The sequence below is a fragment of the Pterocles gutturalis genome, unplaced genomic scaffold (assembly GCF_000699245.1).
Source record: "Pterocles gutturalis isolate BGI_N339 unplaced genomic scaffold, ASM69924v1 scaffold32768, whole genome shotgun sequence".
Taxonomy (NCBI): Eukaryota; Metazoa; Chordata; class Aves; order Pterocliformes; family Pteroclidae; genus Pterocles; species Pterocles gutturalis.
Window position 1 is genome coordinate 3,241 of NW_010126707.1, and position 14,289 is coordinate 17,529.

At 43.8% G+C, this 14,289-nt stretch overlaps 1 protein-coding gene across 1 annotated transcript; it reads right to left on the reverse strand.

The window, feature by feature from the left end:
* Nucleotides 1–4,336: 4,336 nt before the first annotated feature.
* On the reverse strand, nt 4,337–10,625 carry LOC104459335 (apoptosis facilitator Bcl-2-like protein 14). The gene is made up of 5 exons (XM_010079070.1): nt 10,404–10,625; nt 7,441–7,645; nt 6,420–6,487; nt 5,098–5,373; nt 4,337–4,378 (listed from the first exon to the last, which is right to left on the reverse strand). The coding sequence occupies exons 1-5, from the start codon at nt 10,623–10,625 to the stop codon at nt 4,337–4,339; spliced, it is 813 nt and encodes a 270-aa protein (XP_010077372.1).
* Nucleotides 10,626–14,289: the final 3,664 nt, after the last annotated feature.

Here is a 14,289-nt window from a genome sequence, read left to right on the forward strand (position 1 = left end):
AGGTATCATGCAGCAGAGCTAGAATTTCTGTCTTAGTTTCTGAGGTTTACACCATCCCTGGCAAGAGCATCACAGCTGCAGATAAAACAAGCAAGGTAATCAACTTTAATGTTTTCTGCTTGGTTCTCACCCTTCACTCACACTGCAACACCCTGGCTGTGAACTTTTAACCCTGAACTTGTTCCAGATCATGAGCCTTTACAGCAGACAAGTCATAGGCAGTAAATCCACTTTTCAGACAATGGTGTCTATTGAGCTATTCCCTTCGGTGCTTTGCTGCAATTCACTTTCTGTCCACCTGCTGCTTTTCCAATTACTCAAATGTGTGTATCGGTTGTAGTAGCACGCTACTCACCTGCGGGAAGGAAAGAAAGGAGAAGCAGCTTAAAAAGAGGGAGACCATGAGATGCAGTGACAAGACCCTGTGTGCCTCATCAGCCTATTCTGGAGAAATACCAGATTTACTAGCATTTCCTGAAAGCTGGAAAAAATCCAGCCCTCTGAAAATGAGCGAAGGTATGTAATGGTACAAGTAAAATGTGTTAAGAGATACTAGTCAATTAGCTTAAATAAGTAAGTTTTAAATAGAGTGAATTAATCATTTAGCACTAGGATGCAGGGGTCATAGCATAATGCTGTGTGATTTGGTATGTTTGGTTTTGCATTACTTCCTTAGCAGGGGTAGCTGGGTGTGCTGAATCCTTAGGCTGCAAGCTGTGAACTTTCACCTAGAAATGTTTTTGTCTGGGATGGGCTAATTTTCTCCTTGATAGCTCGTACAGTGCTGTGTTGTGGCTTTTTAGTGGGAGAATACTGTTGATAACACACTGATGTTTTGGTTGTTGCTAAGTTGAGCTTATCCCAAGTCTAGGACCTTTTCAGTTTCCCATGCTCTGCACAAGAAACACAGACTAGAAGATAAGGAGGCTACAACCATCAGCAGAAGCTGCAACTCGACAAGATAAGAACAGTTAATGGCCTGCCTGGAGACAGAGAAATGATCCAGTGAGGTGTTAGGAGACCTCGGACCAGAAGTCACCATTGAACGGAAAGGTGAGTGAAACAGAGTGTGGGAGGGGTGGGTGCATAGTCTGTAAGGGTATAATTGCACAGAGATTTCTTTGTTCGGGGTCCCTCTCTGGAGGCATCCAGCTCAAGCTCATTTACCGGCTGTACCATTTGAATTTTTTTTTTTTTTAATAAGATTCAATGCCTCTGAGTCTGCTATGGGAAACCTAGCAGTTGAACTGCAGGGATAATACTGGACACCCAGACGATGCAAACTACTTTAACAAATGTTTGGTTTTGGGTGGAGGCTCTGGGCTGTTTTCTACTATTTCTGCCTCCTGCTCACTTGCTGGAGCAAGGGGGACTGCGGCCGTGAGGCAGGGCAGGGCACCTTTCTGCAACATGTGTGCACATGGACAGGGGAATCTTCTTATCAACACTTCAGCTGCTCCAAGGAACGGCAGCTGGGGCAGGTCCCACTCACTGGTGGAGCCCCAGCTCTTGGAGGGTGGCGTTCAGCTTGGACGGCAGCTCCTGGGTGCTAACACGGGCTGCCCCTGTGGACTGACTCCCTTTAACACAGCTGCAGGACACTTCTAGGGTCCTTTAAAAATAAATCCCAGCATCACCTGCCCAGGGCTAAACTCTGTTGTTGTAACCACAGTGAAATCAGCTCATTTTAAAATTAAACTTGCTGCTTTAACAAATAGCATGATGCTGACCTGGGTAGAGACACAATAAGAAAAATACCAACAATGCTTCTTGTTTTAACAGTAAACGTCTCTGTCTTTTTCAGTAACACCCCAAATGGGCACTGGAGGGTTCTACAGCTAAACACAGACAAAGGTGCCTTGTGAGAGATTAACATAAAATGAAGGCATGGCTAGTCACCCTCCCTCACAGCATCCCTTCCACTTCCATACACACCCAAAACGCAAGCGTTCGTCTGCTGCTCGTTTAGTCGTCACAGATTAAAACAAGACAGCAAGGTGAAGACTGGTTGAGCCAGTAGTAGAGCTTTGTTAATTCATGCCAGGCAGCAGCAGTGGCAACAGCTCAGTGCTCAGCCTTACTGACTGCTTTAGAATAAACCAAAGCCATCATTCCAGCAAGGAGGTTACTACAGATCCCTGCCATAAAAGGAGTAGATTGCTCTTAAAATCTAGCTGATGTGAATGACAAATGTAAGAATGGCTAAATAAGAAACAGCTCACTTGGCTGTTTTCCTATGCTGGCCCCTACTGCTACTGAAAGAAAATCCCTCTTAACAACCCAGAGAAAAATAAAAAACATCTGAATATCTTTTCTTATATGGCTGGTTTTTGCATTCCCATTCAAGATGGTCTATTTTGCTGTTGTCTCTGCTCTTGGCATGAAACTGGCCCTGAGATACAAAACTGGAGATGAGGGACAAGTGTGGGTTTAGGGCTGCTAAACCTTCAGCCGGAAAGCCACACTCCCAAACCCAGACTTTGCAATTCACTAAATTGCAGACTGTTGTTCAAGCAGAAAAAATTTAAGAAGTGACTTCCATAAGCTAGAGCCCGACTAATGGCAAACTGGTGTACACTAGCAGACTGAGTCTCGTCTTGGTGTAATTAAAATGTAATCAGATCTTGTTCTTCAGAGCCAAGATCTAGTTAAGAAGCGTGCTTTAGAAACCAATCAGATTTATCATAAGGCAGCAGCCTCCAATGTGTGGGAGGAAAAAGATGTCGGAGAAAGAGATGGAAGGAGATGAACAACATTTTGAACTTTTGGGTAAGTGCTTAGCTCTTCCTCACAAAGCATTCTCCCTTTGGGGACGTCTGAAGTGATCAGAAAGAGTGGATGTTCTTAAAAACTAAGGGAATCTTAGGTTTATGATCTAGAGATACATAAAGTATTTCCCAACTCCTTCGAAGAAGGGAAACAAAGCTAACTTGCTTCTAACTTCTCCATCTTTTGTTTCACACATAGGTGTCCAAACAGAGGCGGAGTTTGCTACACATGAGTTGGAAGTTTAAGGTTTATTAGAAAAATACTTGATCTTTGATAGCATTGCATTTTTTACATATCTGGTTAAAATGCTTTTTATCACTTGAATTCGAATTCATGAGTTGTTAATAACTTCTTCATGCAATCTTTTCAGTTAGCATACTTGTACACACAGAATGAGTACCTGTAATGGAACAACATCTTACTGAGAGGCAGACATCCTGTTCAGGAAACATTACCTGTTTGTACTGGAAAGTCGCAGGAGCGAAGCCATGGTTTTGCAGCTTCAGCAGGTGTCCCAAGTTCCCTCTTTCTCCACTGGGGATTTGTGGGGGACAGAAATCATCTAACTAAATGGGCTGCAAACCAAGCCTCAAAATCATGCATAGTTCCACTGCCGTATTCACTACCCTAAATGAGGCAGTGTTGTTCCTTCCACGGCCACACACACAAGTTCAAGAACTCTAATCTGATCACTTCTTTTCAGTGGCTGAAGGGCCAGTTCCATTTGCGGAGAAATCCCTGAGATTACACATGTCATCGAGCTCCTTTTAAATAAGGAGGAAAACTGACACAGTAGGATAAATTTTAAATTTCTTGGACTACAAAGCTCACACAGTGTTTGTATCTGTCTTCCACATTAACAGACAAAATAATGCTGTAAAAGTCAACATCTATTGCACTATGCTTTGAAGGTCTTTCAAACAAAAGAGTTCAAATTAAAAGCATCTGTAGGTAGATGAAGTCTGTTTTCTTGGGAGTATGGGGAAGGCACTGGAGTAAAAAGCCCTCATTAACCTTACTTAGTCCCTTTCAGAAATATAAAATGGCATCAGTACTTTGGAAAATCTAATCAGAGATAGAGGGAGAGGAAACGGCTATCAGTGCGTAGGTGTATCTTCTAACAAGTGACTGTGGAATTGGTAACAGATGGTACCACTATGAACCAGACAAAGCTGGCAGCACTTGTCTCACTTGGTTGATGCTTGATCACAGTCCATTGGTTCTTGATTGCGTACTTTGATATTTTCCTTCTGTTTGCACTTTCACATGCATCCACAAGAGTAGTGGCAAGCATCTCTACTCATAAAGGTACCTGAAATCACTCTCTGTGTCCCAATGCTCCAGGGGAGTTGGAAGCGCCTTCATATCCACTGAAGAACCTTTCTCCATCAATACCAACTTTAACAAAGTGCAGTTCTACCCATTGGAGTTAGCTGTGCAACACTCCAACTTTCCATGGAAAAAAAAAATACATAGCCACTAATCATTCTGGCATTGGATTGTGGTAAGATCCTGCGTGTTTCTTAATTGAAGGCTCATGCACCCTGAAGAATGAATTCAGTCATGATTACTCTACTTCTTCCTGATCGAGTGAAGTCAAAGCCTTCTCCTGTAACACAGAAAGAAAACTTACAATTATAAAAGCAATGTGGACCCTCATCCTAATTTCAGCTGTGTCAGTAGGTTTGCCAATAGGATTTCCTGACTTCACATGCTATCTGTTCCAATGGACACAGGCTGTGCAGCTGCTGAGTGTCTCCATTCATTTCATGAAGTACAAAAGGACTAGGGTCTCCATTGCAAGTGCATCCCAGCAAACCCAGGTAAATGAGCGACAAAGGGCAGCAGCTCAGCACCACTGCTGGCAGAGAGCACTTTGTGCAACTGACTTTGAAGATAAATCGATGTCTTTCTGTACAGGGGAAGTGGAAGCATACCACACCATAAGGGCAGATTGTATGAACTGCTGAACTACTGTGCTGTCCCCAGAACCTGCTGAGAGCAGACTTCTACGGAGAAGTATAGGATTAGGGCAAGCGTGAAGTTTCCTGGTGTTTCTTCTAGCCTTCAGCTATTTGTGGTGGAGAGACTGTGTGTGTTTTATACTTAACAACCCTCCATGAATGTCTCCTATTGAGTTTTGGACCTACATAAATAAGAAACTTGCAGCATAGAAGATGTTTGTAGCAAGTAATTCCACAGCTGAAGTACATGCTGTGCTAAAGCATACGCAGTTTGGTTTGGTTTGCATCTGGCCCCCGTTAGTGCTGTGAAAGCTTGCTGCTTCAGTTTAGGCAATGCGTAAGTCAAGGGAGGGGAAACGCATACCCAGCCACCCTGGTCCTGAATCCATGGCTTGAAGTGTTCTCTGAGGTACTTTAATCCAAAGCCCAAGACCAGGTTCATAGGATGGTTGTCCACAGCGTTAAGTCTGGTGGCAACTTCCATTGTAAAGGCAACTTTTGTGCATTGTACTTGGTGGCCTGATAGCTCATTTGTTGAATCTGCTGAGACATTCTCCAGGAACGAATCAGTGATCCTCTCAAAGAAGGTGTAGGTCAGCATGTCTTCAAAAAGTGCAGAGAAAACCGTGTCCTTTTTCATCTGAAAATAAGAATAAGGATTGGTTAAACTGAGACACTTTTGTTGGAAATGCTTTCCCCATGTGGTTGGGAAAGGAGTGCACCTCTAGGTGGTACATGCAATATAGTCTAGCCGTGGTGGTGAATTGGTGAATGCAAAAGATGACACACATACCCCACACCTCACTGCAAAGCTGTTCCTTCAGACTCTGGAGGTGGTTCTGTGTTTTTTCCTTGAAAAAAATCTTCTTTTTTCTTTTTTTTTTTTTTTGCATTTGAACGAGAGCAGGAGAGAGAGAGAAAGCAAAACAAGTGTGATGCTGATAGTGAGACCTGCAGGTAAGGAGGCATGGGAATACAAGAGCAAGGGGAGGATAACAGTAAAGGCAAGGTTATGAGAAGTACTGGCAATAGCTGCCATGCTAAGCTCCATTTGCCCAGTCATGGTCTTTGTGATGCTTCTTAGTGTATCTGGGTGCCTCTCTGCTGCAGGAACTGAGCATGTCCGCCATGCAGGAATATACCTTTATAGAGCAGAAGGGACAACTAAACAAGGGTGTAAAGGGAACAAGTACCTATATTTTTAATAGAGAAAACATCCACTCCAACTAAAGGGCTCATGTGAGGGTTCTTCTATAGCTTTTGGGCAGGGCTTTCAAAATGCACTCAGAAGATTTATTTCAAAATCTCAAAGCTGTTGAGTTTCCCTCCCTCTACTGGGAACAACTTGTATGCCAAATTTACTGCAAACACAAGAGTTTCTCAGACTCAGTCAAGTGCTCAACATGCCATGAAACTCAACAGGAATGAGGAAAGTGGCTTGTCTTTGACTTGTACAACATTTTTGTTGCCTTCCTCCCACACCCCAACGGAGATCTCTGCTAGTCCTCTGTTCTTGAGAAAGATTTCAGGATGAATGGTGGAAGTTTCAGAAAGCTCTAAATGTGTAAATAAGAAGTTCAGGATAGAGACAGAGTGCTCTGGGTTACAAAACACTCACTCCCAAGAGAAGTGTAGTCCCTCTCTCACGCTCTAGCCTGTGGAGCTCCTGAAAACAGAAGGAGTTACCTTTTCTTCTAGTCGGTCCCCTGATTCTCTTAACAGTGAAACTATTGTTTGTATTATCTTTTCTTCATCTGTTAAAGAAAAGAGAAACATAAATATTGCAGCCTTCTAGTAGGATCTAGATAGCAAACTATGGCAAAAGCCTTTGTGTCAATCATGGAAACAGCTGCTATTCTGTGGCAAATTTACAATGAGTTGTGTATTCAGGCTTTACGCAAAAGCTCACTGTTCTAGTCTGTGTGGAGTAAGCAATGCTATTTCTCCACCTGCCCAATGTTTTACTCCAGTTAAGAATCTGGGAAAGAGCAGGGGCTTTAACATCCCGCTGCCAGCCCTTTGGGCTTTGACCTCATCTCTGATAACAAGCCAGAACAAAAGAGCAGCTAGCAGAAGCCAATGAAAACGGACTTAATATTAGGAAAAATATCCCCTCATCATTACCAGTTATACCTTCTGCAATTCATTAGGCCAAACTCCAGCTTTGCTGGATTACAGAAAATGCAAGTATGGCAGGATCCTTCTTGTAACCAGGAATTCCTAGAAACCTTGCATTAAAACTGAATTTCTGCAGACATCATGGAAGACAAGGGGTTCAGAATTATAACAGAGGTTGTTGAGCAGTGTTGTCCTCTCACTGAAGAGAGATAGTCCAAGACATTATTGCCTCAAGGACTGGTCTTTGGCCTTAGAACCCCGGTGTATGACTCTGTCCCCAGCCCTGCCACTCCTACCGCTGCTCTGTCACCTGACATCCCTTTACCTTCATCCTCCTTTTCTTATGTCACACCTCCATGGATTTTTAAGGATGCCCCCTTTAATTGCAGTAGCAGGCAGGACTTGTTAGAGGACTGCAAGGGCAGTCCCTTGGAATGTGGGCAACAGAGCGAAAACCAACAGAACAAACTTCCTTCTTCACAGCGTCTTACCACAGAAGTCCCAAGTGCTTCACCATGTCTAGTGAAAATGCCTGTGTGCAATCCCAACCCGCCGTACTGCCTGTGAGCATGAAATCCTTCACCCTTACCGTGTTCCTCGCCCTCACTTCCACCAGTAGGAACACTATCGTCTTGTTCCCGACATGGGGTATCATATGTTGTCTTGAATGACACATCTGAAGGAGATTCTTGGGATCTGGAAGTCACAAGCTTGGCAAGTTTGTCTGCAATATGGTTGACATCTGCTCTTTCACCTGATTGGGAAGGAGGTGGGAAATAGAGAAGGCAATTAATCTTTCCATGAAATAATATAGTGATTTACTTGTTTACATGCTCCCTGAGGTGGAAGTGCCCAGAAGATACCAAGGGATACATTTCCGCATGCTAGGACTTTGCTATTGCTTGAGATCAGCTGGTAATAGTTTAGAGAGACAAGTAACATGGTACAAACCCTCAACAGTTATCTGCTGCTCAGATACTAGAGGCCATACAGAAGCAAGCATGAGTGTTACTCACTAGCATACATCCTTGCAAGCCAGAAGCACACCATGTTTTAAGAAACGTGAGAGTACTGCTCTATAGGACTTTGAACCTTAGACCCTAGTGTGAGAGTGGTATTGCCCATGACAAGTCCATCTACAGGTCCAGATTCAGAAATGATGTTGTGTTTGAATGCTCTTTCCTTGTTCCCACAGGCTAATCCTGAGGAAAGGAGAAGCAGACTTGACTTCACAGGCTCCTCTAGCACAAAAGCTTCTTGTGTCCTTGACACTGTTACATTAAACAAATACGTGTATTGGAAGAACAGACTGACTTTATCCACCTTGTGTGATGCCCCTGTTCAGGACCCTCACTGCCTGAAGGCATCCCTCAGTGACTCTGACAGGGATCCTGTTGTAACAAAGAGAACTGGAGGAGCTGTTGCAAGGTTTGTTACATCTGAAAGGTGTTCTTCCTTAAAATTTGCCTCACAGAGCTTGGGATGCAAAACTCCATCTCCCCGCCAGCGCTGCTAAGTGGCAGCTCTTGTGTGAGGAGCAGACATTGAGATAAGCTCAGCAGTGGCCTGACCCACAACTGGTGTAAAATTCACAAGCAAAGTTTACTGTGGTGGCAGCAGGCGTTAATGCAGCCAATAAAAACTGCATTTCAAGGCTGGTGAATCAACCCCAAGACACTTCCATCCCCTTGTCTGCCTGCAGAGCTTGTCAGGGGCCTGCTAAACTTCTAGGAAGGGGATCAGGCTGTTCATGACTTTGGAAACCTAAGATTAGGCAACTGGACAGGACTTTGATTTAGATGGATAATCCCCAACAGCACCCCCATGTGCTCCAGAATGGCCTGGGCAAGCATGCAGTGCAGCTGTGAGCAGTGTAAGTGACAAATAATAATCATAATGTCTTAGGAATTGGTCCAGCAATCTGCAGAAGGGCAGGTAAAGCCCGTATTGGAAGCCAAGCAGGATCTCCAGGGAGGTTAACACCCAGCACAGGAAGGTTTTACCTCAAGGCCATGCTGCCACATGTTGTTCAGGGAACATGGTAATGTATTGGCAGGGCCATCAAGTTATTGCACCTAAACTATTGAGCACTTTCCTTGGCAATGTGAAAATAAAATTGATATAAAAATGGCTATCTGGATGCAGATATATGTCCCTGGCAACCAAACAATGGAAAGCTATAGTTATTTCCCCCTAGCAAAAGGCACTGGGCTGAGGCAGGGGTCCGTTCTTGAGAGATGCAGCTGGATTTGGCAGGAGGGAGAATTATGGGCTTGGTGGGTAGGAGCTGGCCCAGGACAGTTAAACTGATCAGGGATGGGGCATTAGGCCGGAGAAGTCAGTGACGGATAATTTTTAGAAATATCTTTAAGTGCAGCAAAACAGGAGAGCAACTGCTGCAATACCAACGGTATCCAAGCTAGGACAAATTAAACAAACATCCCTTTACCTATGTGTATGAAAACAATATGGCAACACTGTATGTGGCAACTTAATGCAGATACCTCATCCTCCTCTTTCAGTCTTGTATGAGAAGTTAAGGAATTAGTTATTTTCCAGAGTATAAAAGGTAAAAATCTCATTGCCTGCAGTGCAGCGCCTGACGCAGGGCTGGCTTTGGGGGCTGGGGTACAAGCTATTTATGTGGATGGGATCCCTGGATGTCAGGTCAGTTACAGCCACCTACCAGTTCTTCTTCCAACACATAGGAGGGCAAGTTCAGACTTAATGTAATACCAATGTGTAAAGGAGAGTTGGATAACTCTGGAAGACTGTTGCCCTTTAAGATACACAGTGGGGTTATAAGAGGTGGCCCAGAGATGTGTACGGGCTGCTCTGTGCTTGAGGCTGGTCACTGCCAACTGCTTGGCACCAGAGTTTCAAGCAAACTCTGGCACTTTGGTCTGTTCTGGAACGCACATCACATGATAAAGCTCCTTGAATGGGCCTTCAAAGAACTTTTCTTCCTTGATTTTAGTGTGGAGGTCTTCAGTCTGACCAGTGCTTTACGTTTTTTTTTCTAACCCAGTATGAAGAAGAAAAAGCCAATGCTCAGAAAAACGATCTGTACAGTTATACAATACTTACCACCATACAATGGAAGACAGAAAAGCCAGTCACAAACATAAATCTTGTGTGTGCAAGCACTATGGATGATCTGGCAATCTGCCTTCCTAACCGGAAATCAACAGAGCCGGCATAAGAAAGGGCCAAAAAGTGAACCTTTTGAAAAAGTGAAGGAACCACCTTCCTTCTCCTCCCTTTCCACAGGCCACTAGCCATTTAAGCTAATTAGAGAGAGATTCAAAGACAAACAGCAGAAGGAAACAACTGAGACATACTTGTCTGATGCTGAGAATTCCCTTCTAGATGGCTCTCAGGTGGTCCCTGGAAAACGCAGACATGTGCTCTGAGACCTTGGTTCTGTGGCCGTGGTAGGGGCTTCTTCTGTTCTTCGCTGCTGCAGTGAAAACGTAGACCATATCCTGACAAGTGGTTTCTTTTTGATTGCCTTTTGCTGTGGAGTTCCCCCACGCCACCCTGATAAAATACAGTGTGGCTTGGTCTGTCTTTATCCCTTTGATGGTCAATCAACACTTTTCTCCTGGTTAGGGATGATGATTTCTGCGTATTAGCCTCATTTTTCAGAAGTTTCACATAGCTACTGACAGACAGCCGCCGCTGGGCGTAGGCCATGAGGATCTTGTATTCTATGCTATCTCGGTCATCATCGTCCAGCAGTACTTCCATACTTCTATCTTTTGGCGAAGACATCTTCGTCCCTGCAAGAACATAGTTTTTATGGCTTAGGGAACAGCCTGTTTTTCATTAATATCAACCAGTACTTGACATTTTTGCAGAACCTTTCACCAAACATGTTATAAATCTCAGTGATGTTAAGAATATTGCAGTACCCAGGAGCCAGAGAAGCACTGTTTTCTAGAAAGATCATTTGGTTACTGAGAAATACCTCAGGTGGCAAACAAGGCTGTCAAAGAACCAGAACAAGAGATCTGCTATATTGCTCTTAACGGCATTTGGTGGCTTAGACAGGAAAGATGAGAAAATTCAAGGAGTATTCAATGGTTGGGGTGCAGTGCAGGAAAAGAGGAAAGCCCATAACCATAATAACTGATTCTCAGGATGGAAAGAAAAATGGTTCATCAAAGCACTGCAAAGGAAAAGCCTATACGGTGGCTCAAATGAGCAAGCATCTAAATGCATGAGAACTATGCTTTCATAGGAAGCTTTGACAAATTCAGCCCCTGAGTGCTCTAGGTAGGAAAGCAAACAAGAACTAGCCCACACATTAGGAAAAAATATTATATTTACCTATAATAATGTTCTCAACTGTCCTTCCACTTTAGGGGGTCTGAATCAATAAACTTGTGTGTTTGACTGCATGCAATGGATGCTGTGGTGGTGCTTATCTACTGTAACTTGTTCCTGTCCAAATAAACACACTAATCCCATAGCACACACATGCATTTTGGCATCTTCCTGTTTTCCTTACATATTGTAGCTTACCAAACCACAGTGTGAAACACTCTCACATTTTTGCTTTGCGCTAGATCCACTTCCCACCCAGCCTCCCTGGAGCCAGAGAAACAAGAGGAAGAAATGGGGATGGATTAGCTGTGATGCAGAAAACTGAAAAGGTCTCCCCTGCAGAGCCCGGGTGAGGTTTTAGATGTTTGAGCAGGAAGCCTGGACCAGTGACAGCAGGCTCTCTGCGATGTCTCTCCTCAATGACCCACGTAAATTCGAAGAAAGTGATGCGCGTATCCAGAACCTGTCACTGCAGTCTGTCTCTGACAAGCTGAAACAAGAGGCTTCTGTTCTCACTGCCCTCTCTTAAACAAGTACCAAATTCACATACACTATGCCCTCAGACTGAGAGAAACAAATTTAAGCTAATTTATTCCCTTCTGGAATGTCATTTAGCTATCTGCTGCTTTGAATGTAACATTATTGCTGATATGTATCCAACAGGACGTTTAAATCCTCAGCACGAAAACTCATGTCTGGGAGTTAAACACACACCACACACACCCCGAGTCCCAAGAAAAGTCAGTGGAAAGGAGGTGCCTTGCCACCCCCGTGTATTTTTAACTTCTGCCCTCGGGACAAGAGCAAGCCATCCCCCCTAATTCACAACAACAGAGCGCTGTTCTGTGGGGGGCAGCTTCCTACCACTGCCTTATTCTGCAGGGCTCTCCAGGCACAGCAAGGCTGCGTGAAGGGATCTGGGCATCCTGTTTCTTCACAGGTGCTGGGAGGCAAGGCTCAGAGGCAGGGAGATTGCCAGGCTGCACTTTAATTGCAGATCATCTGCCTTTACTGTGTGGAGGTCTGAAGGTACTACAAGTTGTTGCATTGTGATCTGTTACTCACCCTAAAACTTTCATTTTCCTAAGTATGAGGGTGAAATCAGTCGTATATGTGTGTACATCTGAAATGCCAAATCTTCATCTGGTGTAAATCATCCTAGTCCCATGAAAATCCTCAGGAGGATATTGGCTCGCCTTTAACAAAACTCTGGCTTTAAACTTCCAAACACCTCTATTTGGAGCTGACACCGACCTCACATGCATCTCATTTCACTACTTAGGTACAAAGGATACCATTTGTCTTCTGGATGCAGGTGGTGTTATGACTGACACACATAAAGGGAGTTAATAAAAAAAGTTGGAAGTGAACAATTAGTCAAAAAAGATTTCCCTGCCCCAGCAAGTTATGGAAAGAAATAAAGCTCAGCTGATTTGTCACCTTGTTTTCAACACTACTTTTATTGTAAGATTTTAACTTCATTTTGGTTAAGTTTCAAATTTGTAACCTTGTAAGTTCAAAAAAAAAAAAAAAAAGGTTTCTGTGCTGTTTTGCCATTAGGTGCAGAAAGCAACCAATATAACAAGACTTAGATAAGCCACTTCCACCATGCTAAATTGGGGTTTTGTTGTTGTTGTTGAGACAACAGAGGAAAAAAAGAGAACATACTAAAAAAAAAAAAATCCAACCCTTTTTCCCTCATGACTGTTTCATATGCTCCTCTTGGCTATCACTGGCTTCCACTTTCACATTAGGACAGACACTAAAGAAATAAGAATGAGAATAGTGTGATAGCGAAAGGCGGGGGAGAAATTGGGAAAAATCTGCAGCACATCCACTGGTAGAGAAAGGAAAGATGACTTGTTTATCTCTCAGGGAGCTGCTATGTTAGGTCACTCTGAGTGATCCGAAATGTAACTTCCCAATCATGCTGGAGTTGAGCTACTGGCACACCGCTCTGTAGGCCTCCCACAGCCTGTCCCAAAAACATGGCAACAGCCTCTGAAATTTTCTTCCCCGGGGGAGCGTGGGTGTCAGCTTGCTCAGTTTGCAGTGTGCTGCAATTTAGTGTTTAGAAATCTACGCTCAACTTCATCTGGTAAAACATCTCCCTATGCTTGGGTAAGCGTTTATCCCAATAGCATCCCAGGTACAAGGAACTATGTTATTTTTGAACAGCCTCCTGGGCTTCAGCAGAAGCTCTGTCCTGTGCAGGGCCCAGCACTGCACTGAGACCCCGTGCTCACAAGGTCATGCCAAGGTGAGTCCCTGTCTGCTGGACATGGCCGGGGCAGTTTGGAGGCTAGGGAAGAGGGTGCATGTTCCCCTTCTCTTGCTAGTTGCTGCCTTGAGCTATTCAAGGGGTCAGCAGGAGATTTTTGTCTTCTCACCACATTCATGCAGGCAGCTTTAATGAACCTGGAAGAGAAACTGAAAGTCCAGCAGGAAAATGGCAGCAAGAGACTGTTACAAGAAACAAACCAAGTGGAGAAAAAGAAGTGGGAGCTAGAAATACAGAGAAAACAAAGGAGAACCAAAATGATGAAAGACAGGTACAGGGCTGCTGCTTCTCACTGCTGTGCCTGGGAAGGGAGCACTGATGTCCATACCACCCTTGGGATGCAGAGGAGCAAAGGTAAGGACTTTTCCAAGCCCTGTGATTGTTTGAGACCATCTTCCAGTGCAACCCAGAGCAGCTTAAAGAGTGTTTTAAGCTGCACAGCATTCCTCAGCATCTCTGCTACACAGAAAGCAAGGTTACAGCAAATCCCTTCAGCTCACCAATGAGCCCAGGAACAGGTACTTCTCTTCGTCCCAGAAACCAGACCAACCATTTATTTAATTTTGAGGTTTGTCCAGAAACAGACAGAAAATTTTGGAAGCTGTACTATTCTTTGTCATTATTTAATACTTTATTCAAACTAAAGCTCTTCCTTGAAAAGATCTAACCTCGCCCTTCAGATCAGACACCAACGCTACTTAAAACAGCATAGCCTTCCCCACCATTGATACCCTTTATAGATCTAAAATAATTTGTGTAACATTCATATATACTCATTTTTCAGTAATATAAAAATATAATTAACAATATAAAAATAGATAAACTATA